General features: G+C 32.7%; 1 protein-coding gene across 2 annotated transcripts; it reads right to left on the minus strand.

The window, feature by feature from the left end:
* Positions 1-1,631: 1,631 nt before the first annotated feature.
* LOC145280099 (MAP kinase-interacting serine/threonine-protein kinase 1-like) lies at positions 1,632-24,129 on the minus strand. Of its 2 annotated transcripts, none has more exons than XM_080131826.1 (10): positions 23,659-24,129; positions 16,295-16,505; positions 11,349-11,446; positions 11,116-11,237; positions 9,544-9,575; positions 7,527-7,631; positions 6,934-6,989; positions 5,459-5,752; positions 3,999-4,207; positions 1,632-2,531 (listed from the first exon to the last, which is right to left on the minus strand). In XM_080131826.1, exons 1-10 carry the CDS (start codon positions 23,665-23,667, stop codon positions 2,207-2,209), a joined length of 1,461 nt encoding a protein of 486 aa, XP_079987952.1. In that variant the 5' UTR covers positions 23,668-24,129; the 3' UTR covers positions 1,632-2,206. The 2 variants fall into 2 exon arrangements, with proteins under 2 accessions (XP_079987952.1, XP_079987953.1); XM_080131827.1 differs by lacking the exon at positions 23,659-24,129 and adding an exon at positions 16,595-17,779.
* Positions 24,130-25,781: the final 1,652 nt, after the last annotated feature.

Below are 25,781 nucleotides of genomic sequence, written 5' to 3' on the forward strand. Positions count from 1 at the left end.
TTGTAATTTTTGGATATGTTCATTACTGCAAATATGACTATTAGGTAGATACTATTGGTTTTACTTGAAATTCAAAATTTCAAGTTTCATTATTATAAAGAAAAAGTCCATTTAACCTTTCAAGAAATTACATCTTTGAGATAATGTCCAGTTTTTTTTTTTTTTTTTTTTTAATGAAAGCAGCCATGTAACTCCATATGCTAAAGATATCACCTGAATATGTACAAATTCATTTGAGTGCTCATTCACCAACTTTTGGTGCATTGTTCACAAGTTGTTACAATAGAGAGACAAAACAAAAAAGTGGTGGTCAAAGACAATAAAAACAGAACAATTTATTTTTGCTTTTAGTTTTTATTTCCTGAGATCATTAAGGAACAATCTCTTTCAAGATTTTGTTCCACTTCTGTCAAAATTCCCTTGGTTTTGTTTTTTATATACATCTTTTGGGCTTTTTTTTTCAACATTTTCTTTCAAGATTAAAAAAATAAAAAAATGTCCCTCACAACAGCACTGATTCTCTCAGCCATTTGTCAATTTCTCTTGTATCACAGCAAAACCGTGTGTGCACGCGCACATCAGTGACATGTTGGGTGCACGCGCGCATCAGTGACATGTTGTGCACAACACACGCAGCCAAGGTTGTAGTTATTTTTTTCCTTAAGTTTTTATTAAATATTTCGCTTCACAGAAGCAGTCATACCTTCAGTATCGAATCATACAAAATAGCAATGTATAAAAAAGTAAAAATAATAAACTGCAATTTTTTTTGCACCAACTCACAAGGGCACATTTTGTGGGTTTTTTCTCGTAAAGTTATTTTTATAAAAATCTATTCTTTAAAAAAAGTGATGAGGTTGTCAGTTATTTTCATGTTCCCGTTAGAATCATCTTAAATTCAAGACGCATTCACAACATTTTAACCTTTTCAAAAAACTGACATTTGATGGAAGAATGAATACTGGAATGATAAGTCATGTGGCATGGAAGTCTTTCAAAAGGATGGAATCGGTATAATGGAATTGCATTCATAACATGACACCAGCCTTGGATTCTGGAAGAGGTTTTGTTTTTTTTCTAACAAATTTGTTTCGTGTAAAAAATTAAAAAGTCAGCAATGTCATTTGTACAAAAAAAAAAAAAAAAAGTTAAATATGCAAATCAGCTTTAAATCTTTGTATATAAAAAATTGTTTAAGTCTCTTAAATTATTAAAGACTCCGAAAAGGATTTCATTATTTTTAGTGCCTGTCACAAATGAAGATTTTTTTTTTTTTATGCTGATGAATTTAAAGGGATCTTGTTTCACAAACAAAAAATAAACTTTATAAAATATATTTGTATAACAGTTCTATATTGATCTGTCAATGACCAACAGAAAGAATATTGCAATAAAGTTTTTGAAAAGGCAGAAAACATCTATAATTTGAAGATAAATCACTTATTTAAAAAAATAAAAAATCATCTCCATCTACAAATTTAAGAAGTTTCAAATAAACACTAATTTTCTATACTATTTTTGGGGGTCAATTTCTAATATTATTAGAATTCATCAGATTATTTTATCAACATTTCCAGACAAATGTGTTTCTTTCCTTTTCCAGAGTTTGTCATTTGGACTTTCAGAGACACAAAAAAAAAAAAAAAAAAAAAAAAAAAAAAAAAAAAAACAGGACGATACTGAAGTTGAGAAAAAAATTTTTTTTAGAATCTTAGATCCTCACACATGCTGCATTTAAAATCAGCTTTTTTCAATTGGTAGAAAAGTAGGGATGGAAAGGTGACAAATAAGCACGAGGTATATAAAAAAAATAAATAAAAAGGGGGGTGGGGGCAAGGATGATGGACAAGGAAAATAAATTAAGAAAAGATAAAAAAAAAAAAATTGTATTCTAACAGATTGCTTTATAATTTACATTGCCTTTTCCCCAGGACATACACAGCCAAGATTATAAAAAAAATTTCTTAGCTTTTTTTCTTTTGAACATACACAACCATTTTATGCTCTTTTTCATGAAAAGATTCTGCTAGTCAGGTTACCGGGACAAAGTCTTAGAAATTAAGAAACTTTTTGGATCTTTTAGTCCAAAGACTGCAAAGTTAATGTGTATGTAGAAAAGAAAAACAATTAAGAGTTCAACAGTAGAAAACATTGAATGGATGAAAAACTGGTCAGTGGATGACGATTATAGATGCATGGATCGGAATCAAGGACTGAGGGCAACACCTGATGAAAACGAGCTCCCATACATGTTCTCATATGAAAACAAACTTCCGAGAGAGCCGTTGGCACTGTCTGCATAGTCATCTGAGGAGTGAGACTTTCCGCTGGAGGAAGCAGCTCGTCGTCGTCGAGCTAGACTGGAGGAGCCCGGTGGAGAAAGGATGAATTTTACACTGGAACTGTCAGTACTTTGATATTTGCCGAAACCTCTGGTCCTCTGCTCAGAAATGGCCAGATGTTGTTGCATCATGCGGTTGATTGAAATGGCCGTCTCAGCAAAAGATTCCAGATCTTTGGTACTGTTATTCCTGAAAGGAGACAGAATTAATATTTTAAATAACGTTACTACCAAATAGAATATTAAACAACATTAAAATAGTCCAGTACATTTTTCTGAAACTCAGATAAGGGCAATATAATCCAAGCTTAAGTTTTAGTGATTTGCAAGATCCTAAACGGAAGATAGTTTAAGACATAACAGAATTAAGGATGAGGTCTCATTATCCACACTGGACATCATTAATTGAAAATTTGATTTGACAAGGATTTTATTATGAGGAAGGTTTGAAACCCAATATACCCTACCTCTTTTTTTTTTTTTTTTTTTTTTTTCAATTTATTTAATATCTATTTTAAGACTTTAAAATCTCACTGTCATTAATTGTATGGCATTCACCTTATGAAGGAGGATATGTCAAGAGAATTTTAAATTCATAAACGATCTCCAGTCATCTGTATTTTGTATATGATGTTACTAAATATATTATCCAGTCTAAATATTTGAAATTTCTACAAAGTTGAATAAAATTTTTTTAAATCAATAACTGGAAAATATAATTAAAATGTGATGCAATAATTTTTTTTTTTTTTTTTTACTGTAAAAGGAGTTTTAAACTTTAGCTATTATGTTTAACCGTGCACCATGAGGTGTAGAAAATGTCACTACCATTAATAGTATTAACATTTAATGGCTAAAAAAAAAAAAAAAAAAAAATTATATATATATATATATATATATATTTTAAGTATGAGAATATAAAGCAAGCTACACAGAAACTGTTGTTTTAACGCCCTCCCTTCTGAAAAATCAGGTTACTTACATTTTACAATTGTTATAGCAAACTAATACTAACTAAGATTCCTTGATTTTACTTCCACTTAGGCAATTAATGTAAATTCTTTGACATTCCTCTTAATTGGGTCAATGAACAAAAGGCAACTATCCCGACATTGGGAAACGAGGACAATTTATCAATAGAATCTTGGTAATTATAGTCGGGTTAAGATTTTAGCTTTACTAGATTATCTATGAATCTATTATCACAAAATTAAGTGCATTCTTTGTCTATAATTAGTTGCTATTTTGCTTTTACGATTTAGTAATTTTTTTTCTTTAATATTTAAAATTTAAAGTTTATTAAATCTGCATGGATCATATAAGTCTCAAGTTCTGGCACATCTTAATTTTTCATCTGATAGGCAACCACACAAGCTATAACACTAATGCAGTTTGATCAGAAATTAAGCATTTTTCAGTTTTTTTGTCTTTTTTTTGTAAGGCAAGGTCTGATAAGGAAATGAGTTATCTCCCTTGTTTATTTTAAATCACGTGACTTTAAAATCAATTAACTGAAACTTTATTTCACTATTCTCATTTGCATACTTTTGTTTGTTGCTAACTATGAACTATTTTTAAAGCAATAATTTGATTAGATTGTTAAAGATTTATGGTATTTGACTAGATTGGATGTATCAAGTTAAGATTTTCAACTTACCTGGTGAGTATACGAGGTGTGGCTAATGGTGTAGCGGCTGGGGGTTGTACAACCCAGGGGTCACGCAATACATCCATAGCAGAATAGCGTGTTCGTGCATCTCGCACAAGGAGATGCTTGATGAGGTCCTTGGCCTCATCAGAAATGTCGCACCATTCACTCTCGGGGAAGTCATAGATGCCCTCTTGGATACGAGTGAAAAGGCTTTCCTTAAAAAAAAAAAAGAAAAAAAAAATATAACGACATACATTTTGGTGATATAGGTTATGTTTGTGAACAAGTGATCATAAAAACAAAGTTTTAAAATAACGAAAAAGGATAAAGTGGTTTAACCATATTGTTTTGACGAACAGCAAAATTATAGCTCATAACAATTAGGAGGCAGACAAAGTCACAAGAAATCTGTAATATGAAGAATAACCCTAAATTTCCACAAAATCTCATCTATGATTTCAGAATTTGGCCGTTAGGTAAGTTTTAAAAGTGCAATCTTTAGAACATTTAATATATCTTTCGTTTTAATTTTTCACAGCGAGGAGCAAATCAGTTTACCATTATTTAATATAAACTTCAAAATTTTTTGGTATTTGAAAATTATTTTTCAAATAAAAATTTCAAGCTAGCAAGAGTGAAAAACCATATTTTTAATAGCATGCATATAGGTTTTAAATTTTTGCCCTCTTTTCAGTCTCATCAGACACAAGATACTTCATGCAAGGATGCCTTCACAAGGAGTATAGTGAAAGGGTTATGTAAGCCAACTGCATATCTTAACAGGCATTTGTTGCAACCAGTGTCAAGAATTCCAGGATAAGAAACAATGCAGGAATAAATTTTGTTTCTTCTCTCCTAGACTAGTTGCATAATCAAAGCTTCAGAGTCCTTACTTGCCTCCCCATAAAGTTAGACAAGATCAGTTTTTAATGATGGGCAGTTCCAGTTCCTCAAAGTCACACTGAATTTAGACAAAAATAAGTTACTTCAGTCGAGAAGAATATTCACCAACTGAGGACAGAAAAGATGTTTAGTATTAGAATGGTTACTACATTTTGTAACAAGCCAAAATGCCAAGGCTCGAAGAATCATAGCTGAATTTATCTTTCCAAGATTAGCTGAACAATTATAACCAAGCAAACCACTACAATAAAGTGTTATGCCTAGTTTGCCAAGAGGAAGGGATGGGGAGTCATAGACTTTTCCTAACAAGATTGAATAGAAAATAAATCAACTTCACTAACAGAAAATGAGAACCAATCCAGAGTGACCCTTTTTTTTTGGGGGGGGGGGCATATGGATCATATCTATTACGCCCATCATAACTTTAGAATAATTTTAATGCTACATTGAAAACTTACAATTTTTTTTTCAAATTAAAGTTTTAATATAAAAGATTATCAAATCTTAGATTAAAAAGAAAAACCCAAACTATATAGGAATATGTGATAAAGAGGTGTACTCACTTGACAGTTGTGGCAAGTCTCACCACGCTCCCATCCACATTCCTCCCCACATTGGCCATAGAAAGGAGGATAACCACACAACATGATGTACAGAATAATACCCAGGCTCCACAGGTCACACTTTTTGTCATAAGAAAATGCTTCTCCCACCCAAGCATCTACAACCTCCGGGGCCATATACTCAGCAGAACCCACGGGAGTTTGTAGTTCAGGTGTAGTAACAGGATCGGACTCTTCACTATGAACTGGAATCCCACTACCAAGGTCAAAATCACAAATTTTTATTGGGACAAGCTGTTGAGAAAAAATAAAAAATGAGTTTTTTTTTTTTTAAATTAGAATGACAATTTGGTGCTTATTGACTTAATTAGTAGTTCCTTATAGCTACAGACATTTCTGTAACGAAAAGCAATATTTTAGATTTTAGTGAAAATTTAATGAGTGACCATTTTAAGAATTGCCAACTAAAAAATTCTACACTTTAAAATATTACTTTATATTAAAAAAAGTTGAAGTCGATGTAAATTTCAAAGTTAAATTTTATGTTAAAAAACAAACAAAAAAAAAATTAATGTAAACATTTACTTTGTTGCCATCATATTCTAAGTAATCTCTTTCAAAACAAGAAAGTTTTAACAGCTTTTGTTGAGAATTGTATTGAATTATTATATCAAGAACCAACATGTTTAGGAAAGTAAAGTACCTAGGCCAGGTTTTTTCAAAATTTCAATTACGGGGAAATCCTCCAATCATTAAAGAGGATAGTAGTAAAATCCACAAGTAAACCTTGTATATTTACATAAATCATGTGTATTGTTTTTACTAGCAAAACAAAGTTTTACAAACTTTACTGAAGGAAATAGTGTGTGTGTGAGGGGGGGGGGTTCAAGATTAAGCAGGTTTAGTCAGAATCTTTTGTTGGTACCATAAACAGTTCTCCAGTTACGATACTGACTTTAGATCTACATTGATTCTGGAAATTATAAGTTTTGTCATTATGTTCCCTTCTTGGGTTGAGCTTTCTGATAAGTGAAATTACCAACTGTCACCAGCTTATAATACATTGCCGTGTTAAAAATTTTTTTGAATGGAGCTCTTAAACAATTGCCACTGTTTATCATGGAAATTTTGCTAACTCAATAAGTGTAAGGAGTTAAATATGCTGACCATCATCTAGATGGTGGTTTTGTCCCCAGCTTGAGGCACTTGTTTGTTTAGCCACACTGAAGAGCTGTGATATGTCATCCAGATTCGTTAGCTGTATCAAAGTTTTACCAGATTTCCATCAAGAATCTGACAAACGTTTGTGTAGCATATTTTGATAACTATATTTTATGCAGCATGTGATATACTGCCTTTTTTCTCAACCACCTCAAAGATGCATTTTCTTTCTCATAGCTTCCAAAATTATTTCAGCATACAAATTAAAAAGATACTATTTAGTGGTTTCAAAGATACTAAAATGTTGGACTCACCTCTCCATTTCTCCCACATAATATATTCTCGGGCTTCAAATCCCTGTGTGCAATACCTGAAAAGAAAAACATTCATTAGCTTGCTGAATAGTCACAAATTTTATTAAAAATCTGATAAAATGTTTTTTTTTTGAAACACTGCAATTTTTTTTTTTTTTCTTTTTAATCAGGACAACATCTGCAGGTAAATGTTATTCTCATTTACTTGATAATAACCGGAAAGATTTCCATAACTTTTCGGGTTAGTCACCATTTCATTTCAAATGTTTAAGGTCATTCTATTAATCTTTGCAATACGAAAACTAATATTTAGTTATCTTTTTGTGATTAATACAAATCGATTCATGTTTTTTCCAGATATAAAATGAGACATTTGCATTAAAAATAAGACCTTACTGCCAAGAAAGTTTTCCTGTTAAAAGAAATACAAATTATATAAATTTATTATGAATCTAGAATCCAGATCAAATTTATATTTCCAGAATTAATTTATTAGATCAAGTAATGAGATATATGATGTAAGAATTCTCAGAACTTCAAGATCGTAAGAGGAAGCAGTTTTTTTTTTTTTTTTTTTTTTTTTTTTTACATACCTTTATGATGGATGTGATTTAAGGCATTAGCTATGTCTCTCACAATAATGCTGGCCTCTCTTTCTGTTAAATGACCTCGGCGTTCAATATTTGCAAGTAAGGTACCTGAAAATGAAAATAATTATGGATCATGTAAAAAGACATTTAAAAATATTGAATGAAATGAGCAAAACAGTAAGAGAAAAAGTGATCTAAAATTGATTTTAGAAAATGTCAGACCTTTGTTTCGAAAGAAAAATTTTGCAATAGTTTTTCTCTCATATATATATATATATATATATATTAAGTAATGTGATTTATAATTTAAAAATCAAATTTTAATTAAATTAAAAATTCAATAAGATAAAAAGCTTTAGCAAACATCTAAATGACTACTTTAACCACAGTTCCTGATTTCAAAAAAAGAAAAATTAAAAGATTCATCTGCCTTACTTTTAATGCTAGGTTTATTTATGGTGTCTTTTAAATTCAATAAAAACCCTCCTAAATTTGCTGATGAGGAGACCTTGCTTACCAAAAAACTATATATAATTATTCTACATAACTTGATGTATACCACAATAAAAAGCATTGTTTTCCGAAACAATCGTACAGATAATTGTTTTTGTTGTTGTTCCTTCTTATGAAACTGATTTTTAATTTAATTAAAATTTGATTTTTAAATTTTAAATTATAAATCACATTACTTAATATTGAATTAGCTCTAGGACATTTAAGTATCGAGCTTATTATATATCTAAATTACAACGAGCTCTTTCTATTTCCTGTATTTTAATTAAACTAGTAATTTCACTGTTACATTAAAATACACTCAGCTCTTTAGACTATTGTTCTAATCTCCTTTAAATTATATATATATATATATATATATATATATATATATATATATATATATATATATATATATATATATGGCCTGGCAAGGCAATAGGGGAGACAACCGAAGCAGCACAGCTGACCTGCAGGACACTATACAAATGTAGGGAAATTTGGGCATATTTTATTGGTTTGGAAATAGTTTTTTTTTTGTTTTTTTTACCAATTATAAAACTTTAACCATATAATATAATCTTCAAAAAGCCTGCAAATTTTTATGTAGTTTCATCTCATAGAACCAAAGATATGAGCATTTCAATATTCAATTTGGCTACCAGTATAGATATATCCATATATAGATATACCACTTTCGGGGGCAATTTTATAAATTCCAATTTCAGCAACTATTGATCAGAATTTAAATGAAGGCTCGTTGGAAAGGTAATGACCTGCCTTATGGAGTGAACTATGTGACATTTGCCCTTAAAATCGCACATTAAGGGGATCATCCAGAGCCTATTTTTGGCTTTTGTTTTTTCTTACAGCCATAAAATATTTCAGTCATTTGTTTTCCTAGTTTTACATAGGAATTAAAACTACTGTTCCCAAATCTCTGGCCTTGGAGGGGAAACTAAAAACTTGCTATGGTTTCAAATGATCTGAAATAATAACCAGGGGAGACTTGATTCCAAATATTTTTCATGTTATATCTCCCCCTCTTTGGTTTTCATACATAAAGTAAATTTCAGTGTATAAGGCTTATTTGATAGATATTCATAATTATACCCATTTCCAAAAGAGGTGGAGATATAACATGAAATATTTGGAATCAAGTCTCCCCTTGCTGTTATTTCAGATCATTTGAAACCATAGCAGCAAGTTTTAGTCTCCCTGCCATGAAGGCCAGAGATTTTGGGGAAAAATATATGAATGCATAAAAAGAATGGAGTTTACTAGTCATATTTTTTTTACTAGTGTTAGATTACACCCCACCTAATTACTGTTAAATGAATATTTAAAAAAAATAAACTATGGATGACATTCTAGTTTACAAGCTCATTGTAGTCGAATTATAATACTATTGATATGCCCATTTTTAAATCCTGGAATCAAGTTTTTAAAGTGATTTATTTTAATTTTGAATGGCAATTCAGTTATTGAAATTAGCCTGCAAGATCAAATAGACAAAGTGGAAACTCACCTCCTTCCATTTTATCGAACACAAGGAAGAACCTATAGAAAAAAATATTTAAAATAAATTAATCTATATAAACGAAACAGGTATGTGTGTGTATATGTGAAAATATTTAACAGAAACTACTTGTCACATAACACTGAAAGAGTAATCAGACACGTAAAATGGTTTATGAGTAAAATCTTTGTATGAATAAAGAACATATACAGAAATGTCAGCAAACTGAAATGAAAAGTTTTCATTTCAACTTGCCTACATTTCTATCAGTTTTGTGCATGCGCAAATTCATTCAGAGCTTGAAGTGATTTAATTTTAAATCTTTCATCTATCTGTTGATAGCTTAAACAGTAGGTAATGTGGCTTGAGCACTAAATGTTTTGGTTCTAGCTGATGGAACCCAAGTCATTCTTTTAACTTTTAAAATCAATAACATAATCTTTAATAGAGAATCTGCATGAATTAGAATATTCATAAACATTTTAGAACCGCCCCCCCCCCAGTGTAAAATAATTAGAAAATTATATATTGTAAAACAGCTTTAACATTTCTCACAAGTAAATGACTAAATTGTTCAGAAAATATTTAGACATCAATTTACCTTTATTTTTTCTTTAGAAGCAACATGCAAGATTAATACTTTAATTTAAAAAAAGGACTAGAATTTCATCCAATCTTTGAATAAACTTACGTTTGCAAAGAATTAAATACAAGTGTTTTTAATTGGCTATAGTTGACTTTATTACATTTTCACCACAAACACAGCACAGTGCCACTTTGATATAGGGGTTACTATCAGGGACATAGGTTGCAGGGACACTATGCAAGAAGTTGAGCAACAAGATGTCCGTTTACATTACACCTGAACTTCTGCAGGTCAGTAAAGTTGGGGAAGCAGGAGCCTGGAAGAGAATTCCAAAGTTCAGCAGTCCTAGGGAAGAAACTAGGAATAGAAGGCTCTCTGATATCTGGGGATCTGTGTAGGAGTGGAACTTTGCTGCTTGTTGGGAATATTTACATCGGGGGGGGGGGGGGACAAGGGCTTGCAGTTCAGAGCATCCACCATTAAAATACTTGTAAAACAGGCAGAGGGATGCAACATTTCGTCTATGGGACAGAGGTTGAAGCTTAGATAACAGTTCGGCACCTGTTAGGTTGGAGACTCTTGAACTCTGTCCAGGAGGAAGAGACTAGTAGCACCAGCCCAAATGTGACACTCCTCTGTACATGGGTAAATAGTGGCCTTGCAGAGGTACAGGATACTTTCAGGTGTAATTAACCTTCTAGCACGATAGAGGGAGCCCACTTTTCTCGCAGCAGTTGCAATGCTTTCTATATATCTGTTCTAACTCATGTTCACCAAGCATAAAGCCAAGGAGTTTGAACAAAGTACTTTCAGGTAATATACCTTTAGTTATGGCTAAAAAGGTGGTTGAGAAGGTTCATAATTATTAAAGGAAACCAGCTTAGTCTTGGCAGCATTAAACGTTACCATCCATTTTTGTCTCCATTCTACTACAGACTGGGGTTTTTATTACCGATTAGATTTCAAAAGATTGAGAAAAAAAAAAAAAAACTTACCGATCATCCTCCTCAAAATATTCAATGAGTTGAAGTATGTTTTCGTGTCCTTGACAGTGATGAAAGATTTCGATTTCTTTGAATACTTTATTTCTGGATCGCACATGATTCTTTTCAATGATCTGTAAGAAAATAGTTAGAAATAATTAAATATTGAAAAATTTTTCATCATTTTTTTTTTTTTTTTAAATAAATATTCGATTTAATTATATTTTTTAAATAAAAATATTTACCTTTACAGCATATTCCTTTTTGGTCTGAATGTGGACATATGTGCGTACAGTGGCATAAGATCCCTGTCCTAGAATTTCACCCGTTGGCTTATATAGATCTAATAAAATAGAAAGGTTAAAGATAATGAATTTGTCTACATAGATCATTTTTAAGTAGGAAAAAATATTACGAGGGTCATTCCAAAAGTAAGGTTTTTTTTTTTTTTTAACTAAAGTAAAATGCTTAAGAGCTCTTTTCCTGATCTACATTAATGATCTTCCAAATCATATCCTTACATCATTTGTAGACATTTATGCTGACGACACTACCATTTATGGTACCACATCTAAGACAGTAAACGACCAAGTTCTCTCCAATTCTCTCTCCTCTGATCTTGAGCACGTAGTACAATGGGGAAAGGAGTGGCTGGTTACTTTTAATGCATCTAAAACCAAGCTTCTCTCTTTACATCATCAACATTCTAATTCACATTTGTCATCAATTGAAATGAATGGCTCTCATCTTCAGGAGAGCCTCAAGTTTTGACAAGCTTCTGGGCTTGACCATTACTCCTGATCTTAAATGGAAGACGTATATCAAATCTGTTGCCAAGGCTGCTGGAAAAATGGTGGGATCTTTCTATCGATCCAGTAGATATCTCACTGCTGATGCTATTCTCTACCTATATAAGAGCCAGGTACGTCCAAGGATGGAATACTGTTGCCACATCTGGGCAGGAGCTGCTAGAAAGGACTTGTCCTGCCTTGATAGAGTTCAAAATAGACTTCGTAGCCTCGTAGGAGATGTCCTTTTCTCCTCCTTGCAACCTCTATCTCACAGAAGAGATGTTGCGAGTTTGTCTCTGATGTATCGTTATTTTCATGGAAAGTGTTCAACTGAGCTTCAATCTATGGTCCCCCCTCGCCAAACTTTCACAAGAAACACTCGTCTAGCTGTAAACACTATCAATAATTTCCCCCACTCTTTATCTGTGCCTAAACCTAAACGTAGATTCCATGAACAAAGCTTCTTTCTTAGAACTGCACGCCTGTGGAATTGTCTTCCGTTTTCCTGCTTTCCGGCTGACTACAATATGGTTGTGTTCAAGTCTAAAGTAAATAAGTTCTTGATGAGCCGTTCCATATAAGTTATTAAATTTACCAAATTTTCATTACTAATGATTACTATATTGACCAATTTCTACTGTACACTCTTTAACCCTTATCCTTGAGTGGCCTCTGGGCCTTGATAATGTGGTGATGCCTTTGTAAAAAAAAAAAAAAAAAAAAAAAAAAAAAAAAAAAAAAGCTATGAAGACAGGAACGGTAGCATTTAAACAAGCAATCTTGTCCTCCATAATTTTTCTACAGTAATCACCATTCTCTGTGAATGATGGTCGTGCATGAGTGTTAAGAGCCCACGCTTTATTACTCATATCTGTTGTCACTCTAAAATTGATGAACCTATTTCCTAACTGTGCTGACATCAACTACATCAGCTTTGCAAATGTTCAATAGGCGCTGGTGAATATTGATCAGTTCAATTGTTTCTGTATGAAGAAATTCATACCAGATTGCTTTGTTAGAGTCTCATACAGTCAATATCTGCAACAGATGAAAGTTTGTCACTATAATAATGCAATTATCTCAAATTTAGGCAGAATATAAATAGAAGGCATACTTTTCGAACATCCTTCAAATTAAAATTTTTTTTTTTCACTAAATCAATATATATAAGTATATCTGTGTTGGTTATGTCAAATTAATCGCAGGAATGAGTAAAGTCGGTGGAGGTTAAAAAAGCCAACAGTACTTTTCTAATTCAAATCATTTACAGAGCCGTGCCTTAATTAAAGACAATAAACCTCAGATGATATGGGAGTGGACAGTGGAAAATGATTAAGCGGTGATTCAGCTAACATCAATTAACTAATAGCAACACAAAAGCTAGTGGCAAGTTGAACAGTGACCAGAGCATAGGTAAATACCAGTCAAACTCGGGTCAATTACAAGCTTGAGAGAGAGAGAGCAAAGGGCGGGGCGGAGGCTAACTTCTGCATAGCTTGTTACTATTTTTACCTTTTAGTAACTTTTAGTAAGCCAAGTAGCTTTCAAAACTGGTAAATGACCAGAGTAGAAAGCAAAATAAAACAAGTTATATTTACAATGCTTTTGGAAGAAGGGACAGGCAGGAGATTGCCGTTCTAAAGTTTCACAGTAAAATAGCATGGTCGGACAAAAGGCTATAGCATAAATATGCTATAGTAAAATTATATTCAAACCACAAGCAAAATTTGTCAGCTTATAACACAGCTCTAGGTAAGTTTCTTCAGGGCTGTACTCCAACCCAGAATAAAGGGCAGATGTGGTCATGCCTTCCCTCTTCCGCCAATGAGAAGCAGTTGCTCATTTGTCAAAAATGAGAGCTGAACAAAAAAAAAAAAAAAACGAAAAACATGCTATCATGGTAACACTGAAGAAGGAGGGAGGGGGGGGTCTAAATAGACATTTAATCAAAGTTAAATTCTCGATGTAACGACAAAGCGAGTTATTACCATGCACAAGCCTATCTGTATTTTTACATACATCTTAAACTTTAGTAACTGGATTATTTACAGATCATAGAGAGAGTGAAACTGACTTAATGGCCCCTAAAAAATTGTAAAGTTTAACCTTTTTAATATTAGTATTTTGGCATTTGTTTTTGTTTAAAAAAAGATTAAACATGCCATTCTTTAGCCTAAATGAAGGGATAATAAAAGGGCACTTTATAAGAAAAGGTAAAATATACTAGCAGAAATTGAACTGTCCTAAGACTTTCCAAACAAAGCCTAAAAAAATTTTTTTTTTTTTTTTTTTTTTACTTTAACTGCAACTTAACACCTTTAAATTGACGACTTAAGTTTTCAGGTTTGCTGAAAACGCATATCGCATTCAAATTTAGGCTAGACAAGTAGTTTCATTAAGACCCCCCACCCCAATGTCTTAATAAATGTCAGTGGCGCTTGCCATTCTTAACATGGGGGGAAGGAGGGGGGGGCGGTTGTAACACTCGTTAGAACTTGTTTAGTTGTGAAAAACATGGCCTCCAGTGAAAACAATGGGTTACATTTGATAAATATTTTAAAATTACTTGTCTGACCCAAAGTTTAATGTGATTGAGATTTTCAGGTATGCTGAAAACGAATGAGTCAATTTAACGGTGAATGTTGAGTTTCGGTTAAAGAAAAAAAAGTTTAGATCAAATTAGCTATGTATCAGTGATACACAGCTAATTTGATCTAGTTTTAATCCAAAATAAGTTGGACCATTAAAAGCTAATACCGCCGAGAGCATGAAGTGTTAAGCTTTTATCTATCGAAGAAACCGATACCAAAACTTAATAGTAAGCATTAGGCATACTGATAGGAAGCAAAATTGCTAAAAAGGTATGAGAGGAAATTAATAAGTTGGGGTTTGTAGACAATGGAAGAAAAAAAAAAAAAAGTTATCAAAAGCAAGATAAGTTACTCTACCTAGCTGAAAGTTTTTAGCGTTCTAACTTATTTTAAAATGTTTATTCAGTTCAACAAGTATCGAGCATTACACATGAACAGAAACAAAAGGGGCGGGCAATACGATGGGGGGGGGTCACATTTTTTTTTAAGTTTGGATATTCGCTCAAAAATCGAAAATTAGAAATACTGTAGAAACCCAGCTAAATGTTATGGTAACATTTTTGTCCATCTTTCGTTCTGTTGTCTATTGTAAGACATACCTGTAAGTTGTTAGCATTTAGAAAGAAAAAAAATCGACACTTGTTTAAGTACGAAACTTAAAATATTAAATCAGAAAGGCTGCTTTAATAGAATTTGAACAGGTTAAAACAGTTTGGTTCAAATTCTCTAGAAGTTCAAAATAATACAAAACCAACCACCAGATTCATGCGAAAACGTCTTAAGTTAATTGTGCCAAAAAAAAAAAAAAAAAAAAGGATTAGAGAAATAATCACAGCTTAAAAGGTTACGCGTTTACTTACAGGTATTTAGAAACCCGATACGAAAAGTAACATCTTAACGATAAACCTCGTAAACTAGGGTTACTTTTTAAGTCATTAATGTGGATTTGGAAGAAAAGAATGACGAGCACGCAAGTTGAATGTTTACAAAAAAAAATATTGACATATCAAGGCTGTTCCGTCCAAGGAATCCTTTGGGAAACTATTTTATCCTATCCCGTGTATCCTGGGAAGAATTGATACCCAACGCACTAAACAGAGCTTAGCTTCAAAGATGTTAGAGAAAGCACCACACGGCCATGTATTTCTTGTGCTTGTTTTTCTAACGGAATAAACATTTAAAAGTAAAAACACTAAAAACATATCCAGTTAGGTAGAAGAGTAACTTATCTTGCCGATGATAGCATTTTTTTTTTTTTTTTTTAAAACCACTTTTTAATCTGGATTGTAAAACAAACCCCGAAAAGTTAATCGCAACCAAATTTACAAAGAAATGTTTTTTACTCCTAATCTTTGGTCGTTTATTTACAAGTGAAACATTTTTTCGCTATTCTGGAGTGCTGGCTGAACATGAAAAATAATTTATAGAATTTTTCAAAAATATTAATATGGAGCGTTTTATTAAATGTTGAAACAGAAAATTTAATTAGAAATCAAAAAGATTAGTTAATTCAACTTTAGGAAATAAAAGTATTTTTAACCTAAGAGTTCTGAATATATTTGAATATATAATATAATTACATAAATTTTATAAAGCTAACGTTAAACACCGAGTATTTCAGGGTTTTTTTTTTTTTTTTTTTACTAAGTTTTTGAAAAAATGTTACGAAAAGAAAAGAACCATATTAGGACATTACAAAATCAATAATTTTTTAAATTTTGCATGCAAGCGTTGACCCCCCCCCAAACAACACGTGACAATTTGCAAAATAAACTGAAAGTTTGGAAGAGGTATTTTTTTTTTTTTTACCTATAAAATTTTTAACTGCTATCATTGCTGCCCGCCTTTTCTTCTTTTTGCTGTTGGTTCTGTGGACAGAGTTATTTTCGTTTTCGTTGCAATCATTATCATTCAAATTGTTATGGAGCAATTCTGCATCCATGTTGATGACGTTGTCCAACATAAGGCTGTTTGGTCTTTGGTTGTTATTGAAAGTAATCGGTTGCGACCTGGTCTCAAGCTGGAAGAAAAAAGTTATCAATGAAATTTAAAATTAAATCTAGAAATTAAATTAAAAAAAAAAAAAAAAAAAACACGAAGAAAACTTACCTGTAGAACTGGAAATAAATAATTGCGTATATAAACAAACAAAAAAAAAAAAAAAGTCCCAGCCTTGATCCGAACTTATCAAGTTCAAACTCCAACAGGGAATTAAGTTATGATGAAATGAATAACAATCCTTATTTCTTGAGACCGGAATTAATCATGATAAATCGTTTCCTGTTTAAAATTTCCAAACAAGACGTGAAACCACCAGTAATTTTCTAGTTTCGTCATTTGGTCCCACACCCCCGCAAGAAAAACAAAAAACCGTTGAATGGTCGAATCCGTTTATAACCAGCCGCGGAGCCGCGCACATGTAACATTCGACAAGTTTTTTGTTCACGAGGGTGACAACCTTTAAAAATCAAAATAAAGCAGACAGCATAATCCAGTATTGCTCCCTTAACTTATGTTTTATCCAGTCTATGATCAGAGTGTAGTAGCTTTCAGCCCTTCTAGACTGGGGACATTTAAAAAATTTTCCATTCTAGAATTCCTTTTTTGGGAAATTTGCTATCCCTACATTAAAAACGGACCTTGTGTCTAGTTGTCCTCGTAGGGAGGCAAATAAATAGAAAGCGGTCAATTGTTTGTTTTTTTTCCTGTTAGTTTAAGATTTGACTTGCTTTGCAAAGAACAAAGCAAATAAATTCAACTCTCTTTTTTGGTACTTTTTCCAAATAGCAGACAAAAGGTGGATTTAAATTTAACTTAAAATCCAAATAAAAATTACAAAACGAAAGCTTAAAAAGGAAAAAGCTATACGCAAGAGAGACAGACTATATCGAACAAGCATAAGAAACGAGATTAAAAACGATTCTGTTCTTGCCCGTTTCTTCTTTTTTACTGGAACAATCTTTACATCAATGAATGCATAGAGCAATCAGAAAAAAGGTAGAAAAAAGACCTGGTTAAAAAGAAAAAAAAACTTAATGGAGTTCGTTAGTCTAGCGAGAAGAGAGAGCGGGCGTGGGGGCGCTACTAGAACAGAAGGAAAATAGCTTTTAATAAACGGGCATCGAGTTACACAACCAGTAAACGAACTACTACACTCCTTTCAACATTCCAGGTCTTGTAGATAGACAAGGACTTTTTTGTCAGAATATAGAAAGAGGAAAAGGCACAGAAAAAAAGCAGAGAATAGAATCCGTTGTTCCAGTAGTGGTGCCTATTTGCGTCTAAAGGAGTCACGTCAGCGCGGCTGGTTGGCCCAACCAACATATCGCTCTCTCTTGCTTGTTACCCAATAGTAACAGCAGAAAGAGTGGTTACTAAAATTACACCTTAAGAAAAACGGTAGAATTACGTTTAAAAAGACAAAGCAATCATTTGGAAGAATAGCTGCAATCTGCATTGTTAGATTTAAATAAAGTGCTATTTTCTGGTATCTCCCCGCCATCAAATCAAGTCTATATTTAGATGATCGATAGATATTTTTGTGGGTTGGTTTCCACAGAAGTACGAAAAAAGTTGTCAAAAAATATATATAACAAATGCTATCAAAGGCAAGATAAGTTACTTTTCTACCTTACTGAATAAGTTTTTAGTGTTTTTATTACATGTAAACTATGTTTCGAAAATAAATAAATATCGAACGCTATCAGAAGAGAAAAATGGCCGAGACGTCTCTTTACATTTTTGAAGTCTGGAACGTGACAAGTTACAAACGAAAAGATTTCGGTCTGAAATGTATTTAATAAAATGTCACCAAAAGTCATGGTCGAATTTTAAAATACGGTACTTTCTTTACAGGCCGGTTTATTGATTTAGGTAGGATTTTTAAGTTGAATTCGATTTTTACTTTATCTTGTTTATTTAATTGTTGGGCTAAAGTGGAGAATAGTTAAAAAGAAAAGCCCCGCCCTATGTTAAGAATGGTTTTCTAAACGTAACTTCAGTGTAGTTCGTGAACTGCACACATACTCAATAGATTTACTAATCAAGCAACGTTTTATTTCTGTCTATATAGTCATGAAAACCAAAAACAATTTAATTAGCTTATCACAATTGAGTAATGTTCCGTGTCGGTCCTTAGATGGCAAACTCCGATATTGTCATTTCAAGGGTTGGTTTATTATCAGAGTCGCCTTCCCTTCCAACTGAATAATGACAGATCCGATCACGGTAAATTTTGCACTCATCCAGAATATTTGAGGAAGCTGAATTTCCATCATTATAAGCAGACTGTTGTTGTGCTTAACTTTGCTGCAGTGAAAGGTGACAAACGAATAATAGTATTGTCAGGTGTCACTCTTAAAACACTAAAGCTTAAACATTAACGAATAACATTAAATTTGTCAAGTTTATGTTAACGTAGTGCTTTGCTTTAGTATTTTATTAGTTGTATGTACGTTCTTGCTAAGAGGTTAGACAACAAAAAAAAAAAGGTCAAGTAAGAATTTGAAAATCTAACGTACTAGAGAAAGTTTATTCTGGTCTAAAATACCGTAGCAAACACCGTCAGCATTCCCCGATATGGGCGCCTTGAGCAATTAGCCTCAAACTACCTTCTCAAAGGAGCGAAGATAAAGTATAGGAAGATGGACTCCAGGACTAAATTTAGTATTTAAAAAAAAAAAAAAAAAAAAAAAAAAAAAAAAAAAGCTTAAATTTCGAAAATTTCGTTTTCATTGTTTTACAATATTAATGTGGATAACTGACCTTACCGGCCTTCGTTAGTTCGAAATGTTTTTATTTTAACTTTAATATAAAGTTAAAATCTGAAAAATGAAAGGCAATGTGTCAGCGAGTTACCTAGCTCCCTGTAGTCTGATAAAGCTGTTTTTATATCATTTTTAATTTTGATATAAACATGGATGTCGCCACGAAAATAAAGTTCGCGAAACAACTCATTTGTAAGTTTCAGCACTTTAAAATATGCAGGTTAGGATAAAATTGTTTTATTGCATTTGGTAACAGTTTGTTGTACGTTACCAGGAGTTGTTTACTGTTTCGGCCGTAATTTAATACAAGCAAACGGCATGGCCACATTCAAAATAAAATTTGAAATGCATCAAAAGTGTAAAGAGTTCATGACGAACGAGGTCATTCAAACCGTTGACCTATAAATTTTTTTAAACAAAGTTTGTTTTTGTTCATAGCGAGATTGTAACGGAGCACCTGACCTGCACACATGGCAGTGATCGATCAGGGCAAACCAAAAATATTGTAGAATACGAAAATAAAGTTTCGTGTAACAAATTATCTTGTTTGCACATGCCAAGCTAAAAGAAATTACTTTAAGTCTTATTTTTATTTCAAATTTCATTTTATGAAAAGTTCATACTTGAACTGATCTTACGTGAACTGATCAGGATTAAAGTTGGGGGGGGGGGAAATAAATATCGAACCTATGTTCCTTTGATTTGTTTTAACTTCGATAAGGAGCGCATTCTAAAAATTGGGAAATGAATGCCTTCAAGCCCGACATCACTTTCTAGTCGACAATTCAAAGGCGGTTATTTTGAACATTTCAGCATAAAAATACCTTAACCGAATTAGTTCTAAAATTTATAAGTTTGGTTCAATTAATTTAATGTCCAAATAATACAGTAATAATTAAGATATTACAATCAAATAAGACGAAACAGTTTCTAAAATTAGAAACGTAGCTTTAAAGATGGTTACCATTAAACCAAAATAGGTTAAATGGTAGCCATATTAAAGCTAAAAAGTTAACAGATTATTTTGAAAGTTAAATATTCGTTTTTAAATTTCGCACGATCAAAAACACCAATCCGGTCATAGACAATTTTCTTTGTTCACGCAGAGATTTATATTTGAAAGTGTTTTTAAAGACTTTAAAATGCAAATTAAAGTAATTTATGAAAAAAAAAAAAAAAAAAAAAAAAAAAAAGGTTAAGACGCGTCAAAATTCATGGTTGTAAACATGAGTTTTCAAACGCGCACTTGTCACAAAAGAACGAACATTTAGGTTTTTATTACAATCCACAGAGGTACGAAAAAGTTGTCAAAAACCATAAATGTTATATTTCTTATTTTTAAGTCTTTGTCGAGTCAGGCAGGCACCGCGGCCGTTGTTTTGTTCTTCGATAGCGCTTAATATTACTTGTTTTTCGAACCAAAAATAAAAGCTTTAAAAACTTATCCAGTTAGGTAGAAAATTAACTTATCTTGCATTTGGAAACATGTTTGACAACTTTTTCATACCTCTGGATAGTAATACAAACCCGAACATTTTAAGTTTAGTTCGAAAGTAAAAACTGCCAAGTATAAAATAGGTGCTTACTATGTTACCCTCCTATTTTTCTTAAAATTGTGTTTAAATTTAATTTTTACGATATTTTTGTTTATTAAATTGTTAGGTGAAAGTACAGAATTTCCAAAACACTCCTCCCATGCTAAGAATGGCTTTCTAAATAACGTTATTTTAGCGCGCGGCATTTGTGCAGTTTAACGTCCAAAAACTTACATTGCCAGATGCACAATGGAAGTAGTCTTTTTCATTGTTTTTAAGCGGATTATTATCGAATACACAATCTACCAGATCAAAAAATATGGTGAAAGTGCACTGAGGGACCACCTGAAGACGATCAATGCACGGTTGGGCGCACTCGCACTGGTTGTTCAATCTGCAAAGGATGTTTATTCCGAAAGCCGTTCTTAACATCGGGAGGTTGGGGGCGTTTATTCTGAAAGGCATTTTCTCATTTTCAGCCTCCTCGTAATCAACTTTTTAAAGGCAAATCTTCGGGTGGTCCCCCAGTGCACTTTCACCAAAAATATTTTTGAAAAGTAAATATTTAAATACTAGCAAGGACACCCGGCGTTGCTCGGGACCGTATAAGACAATGAGAAATTTTGAACATCTGTTATTCTTAGGATAGAGGAATTTGATGTCTATGTATCATTTGCCATCTTGAGCAAAATATTTTACCTACCCTAGGATGGGTATTATGTGTATGAAATAATTGTACCTTAAGACAGGAAATTTACAGCACGTATACGGAAAAATATTTCCTCACCGAGTAGAGCGGGTAATGTACAACACTTAAATTTACATAATTTTCTGTTGTGATAAATTTTCTGTGTGTCACAGGTAAGCGTTTGTTTATTTCAGAGCACTATAGTGAGGAAGCATGGAAGCAACCTATTATGTCATACTCGAATATATTACATGATTTTCGGTTTTGTTAACTTATGTACGTCACAGGTTCTTTGTTTGTTTTTTTTGTTTTTTTATCTGGGTACTATACCAGACAAGTACCTACCTTTTTTTCTAATTTTAAAATTAGAAACGTTCTAACAAATCGATCACCCATTTTAGAACCATTCGACGTTTTTAGACAATTTCGCGAGTTTAGCCTTTTCCTGATATATTAAAAAAGCGAAATTAAGGCTAAAATTCGCAAAATTTGGCCTAAAAAACATCGAGTGGTTCTAAAATGGGTGCTCGATTTATTAAAATGTTGCATTAGTAACTGAGCACCAAACATCGACTTCAATTGGATAATCTGAGACACTAGTGTCCATTCGATGATTCGCTAAAATTTAAAAATACACAGCTTCCATACGTGCGCCAGAAGGGTTAATAAAGTCCCCCCCCCCTACCTGGGTAAATTTATACAAACACCGTGATAGCGAATTAACCCTAACCCTAACGCTGTCACGGTGTTTGTATAATAATACCGACGCATCTATGCTACCGCGTGGAAATAGCGTTATTCAGAAAGGCATTCCTGACATGGGAGGTATTCTGTATTTACACCTAACAATTTAATAAACAAATATCGTAAAAATTTATTTGAACTGGAAAATACTATTAAGCTTAAAAATAGCGCGATGGCAGATGTATAATAAAATAAACGAAAATATCAAAATGTTTCGTCTAAAAAATAAAAATATGACCGAATTGTAACGAGGTGAAGGTCGTGGATAAAAAGTACTGCGGACCTCAAGCGTTCAAGTTGAATATTTATAATCCATCTTAATAGGTTAAAATTATACATAAAATTAAAAACATTTTAGAAAAATCATTACAGATGAAGGGGGGCGGATTAGACGGGTTTTCGGGAAAACACGCATTATTTCATCATCCTTTTTCAGGATTAAGTGGTAATACAAAGGGAGGGGGTGATGTGTGCGTATATATATATATATATATATATATATATATATATATATTCTACTATAATAATTAAATACCTATATACATACAAAGAATTTGTTTCTTTAAATGTCTATTAATATCAGAAAAAAAAAAAATGAGTTTAATGACGAGCGAGCGCTATTAAACAATAACAAATCAAATTGCGATTAGAACAAAGAGTGTTAAAAAACAATGAAATAGAAAGAAACTGCCTTGTCAAATCTCTAATGAGGCGATCCAGTCCACAAAACAGGACTGAGTGTTATAACAAAGTTGAGTTTTAAAATGAGAAGTTCAATTCACTCCCCAAGAGGGAACTGAGGAGGAATTTCAAACCGGTTGGCAATACCAGCGAGCGCGCCTCTGGTGACAGGCAATAAAACTTACCCTTCTCCGAAGAAAGGAGGAGAGAAAGCGTGGGAAAATATCCAGAGCCAGAACAGATCATTAAGTATCCAATCTGCGTCAAAATATTTCAAAATTAAACTAACGGTTTCGTTTTTTTTTTTTTTTTTTTTTTTTGAAAGTTGTTTGGAATAAAAATGTTTCATTTACGGTCTCGAGTTTAACATGCAAATATTTTTGTTTTGTTTTTAAAATTTTAAGCGTTTTATAGAGTATTTTATGCGTTGATCAAAAGAAAAATTTACTTTAAAACTTAAAATAAGCGGACGGACGGACGATCAGTAAATAACATCTAATAGCAGTTTGGCATTTTTGGATTTGGCAGAGGAGATAAAAATCAATAACAAAGGAACGAAAACATCTAATTAAGGAGACAATGCAAGAATGAATCAAGCGTCTATAATATTTTCCCAAACGAAAATATTTTCGTAATTTTCTGAAAAAATTCAATGCATCCATGTTTTCTTATGGTAAAATCCGGAATAAAGGAATGATCATTAAAAACAAAAAAAAACAAAACAAAACAAAAATGTAAATTAAAGAATAAAAGGCTTACCTCTAACATGATGGAAAAGTCACTGGACTGTATAAAAAATAGGTAGGCTTGCCAAAGTGTGGAAAATTGCTTTCTCCGATTTATAAATGACAAAAAAAAAAATATCCGGTTTTGTGAAATCACGTCGGCAAGGATGGGAAAAAAAACAAGAGGAAAATGAAGATGGTCCCCGTTTTTTCCTTGTTTTCCAATATTTTCTTCTATTAATATTAAATATATATATGTGCACAATCAATATTGTGTACACATATATATTTAAAATTTATACTTAAAAAATGGGTCTCCCTACTCTGTAAATGCTCCTGATTTTAACGTTCACGACACCCATGAAAAAAAAAAAATAAACACTAACTTCTGCTCACCCTCAGGTCTAACTTGCTGGAAGTATGACTTCCCTAAATTTGGGCGGCACACACACACTTTCTTGTTCACTACCTATCCATTGTAAATAGCAATCGCTCGAATGACTCTGCGATTAACGTGTGCTTCTGCTTTATATATGCCTGGTGAGCCACAACGTGGAGCTGACGTCAGAACTACCCCCCTTCTCTCTCTTTCTCTCTCTCCTTTTCGTGTCCCTCCTTCTTTCATCAGAAACCCAATCACGTGGTGGTCGTGGCGCCGCGTCATCAGATCTGACGATTGCCTAGCCAATAACAAACTCAGCTAGGTTGTAAAGGCCGCGGCCTGCGGCAAAGTCCACGTTGTTTCAACACACGAATTCAAACTAACGTACGCACATGATGATGTAATTTATTTATCATACTTACCAAGAAATATTGTAATTATAGTGAAAATTTGGAAACCGACCCCGCCACAGTCGATTAAGAAAACCTAAGAAGTTTACTTTTATTTTTGTGTGAGAATTTCTTTATCCCCGGAAACTAAATTCAATTTTCGACACTTAAATGGACGATTTCAACGAAAAATTTAATTTTATCTTGCATAACTTAGTCATCCAGCTCTGGTATACTAGTACATATTGCTGCATTTGTACCTCATTCACCGTGAATATTCCCAACCTACTCGACTAGAATTAAAATTCCACATCTTCACTATAGAGGTCACTAGATGTCGGAAGATGTTTATTTCCTCGGATCGATTGCTATTAGAATCCCCTTTCTATTTACCCGACCGTACCAACGTGGAGAAATTTAAATGTAATGTGAACAAACATTTTGCGGCTCAACTCCTCGCCCAGGTTGCCCTTTATAAATCTACCCCTTATTACAGTTGCCCCTTATGGCTTGCTTGGGATGAAAAAAGTTTTAAAAATAACTGCAATTGTTACACAATCTTAAATGTCCCTACTTTACTCTTCATGCGGACAGTTAAGATCAGTTTTTTTAATTTGGGGAAAACGAGCACTCAGTCCAGAAGGATTCCTCTCTCATTGACCGAAAACAGTGCAGACTTATTTCTTTTTTATTTATTTTTTCTTCAATCTTATCAGTTTGTTCAATCTAGGAATGTCAAGACCCGCTCTTTTGTGTTACTAAAAATGCGTAACGTAAACAAACGTAAAGTGTACTCAGTCAATAACATTTTAAAAAATGTGAAATATGAGTCAATAAGTGTTTACTACAATTTGTTGCGTAAATAACTCGATTCCACATTTACTCGAACAATACTTTCTTTTTTAAGTATTATTCCCCTCCCCCCTCCCACACACACACAAAAAACTTATGATCCGAGATTACTAAAACTTCCTATTTTCATACCAGTATTGATGAGATTTGTTCCCATAATTGTTTGTTGCAATCTTTTCGTTGCATTCCCTGCCATGTGTTGCGTTTTTTATTACCACTAAACATTAATTAGTTTAGGAAATCTTACACAACCCCCCCCCCTGGACAGGATTTAAAACAATTTAATACATAAAAACATTTAATGTCTTTGTCGATGTATGCTTTTCTTTTTTGTGTTCGATTATATTACACACATTTTTAAACATGCTTTGGAAAGCTACGGGAAACTACTGTCTTTCTCCCCGAGATTACCATGGCTTTACAATTTGGAGTGCTGGTCGCCGATACTGTTAAAGCAACAGGGCCGTTGATACATGCACGCTTGCACGCATGTTTTGAAATACTATCCCTCGACATTTTTTAAAGGTGTTCGTA

The sequence above is a fragment of the Euprymna scolopes genome, chromosome 7 (genome assembly GCF_053919585.1).
Source record: "Euprymna scolopes isolate OS-2025 chromosome 7, ASM5391958v1, whole genome shotgun sequence".
Taxonomy (NCBI): Eukaryota; Metazoa; Mollusca; class Cephalopoda; order Sepiida; family Sepiolidae; genus Euprymna; species Euprymna scolopes.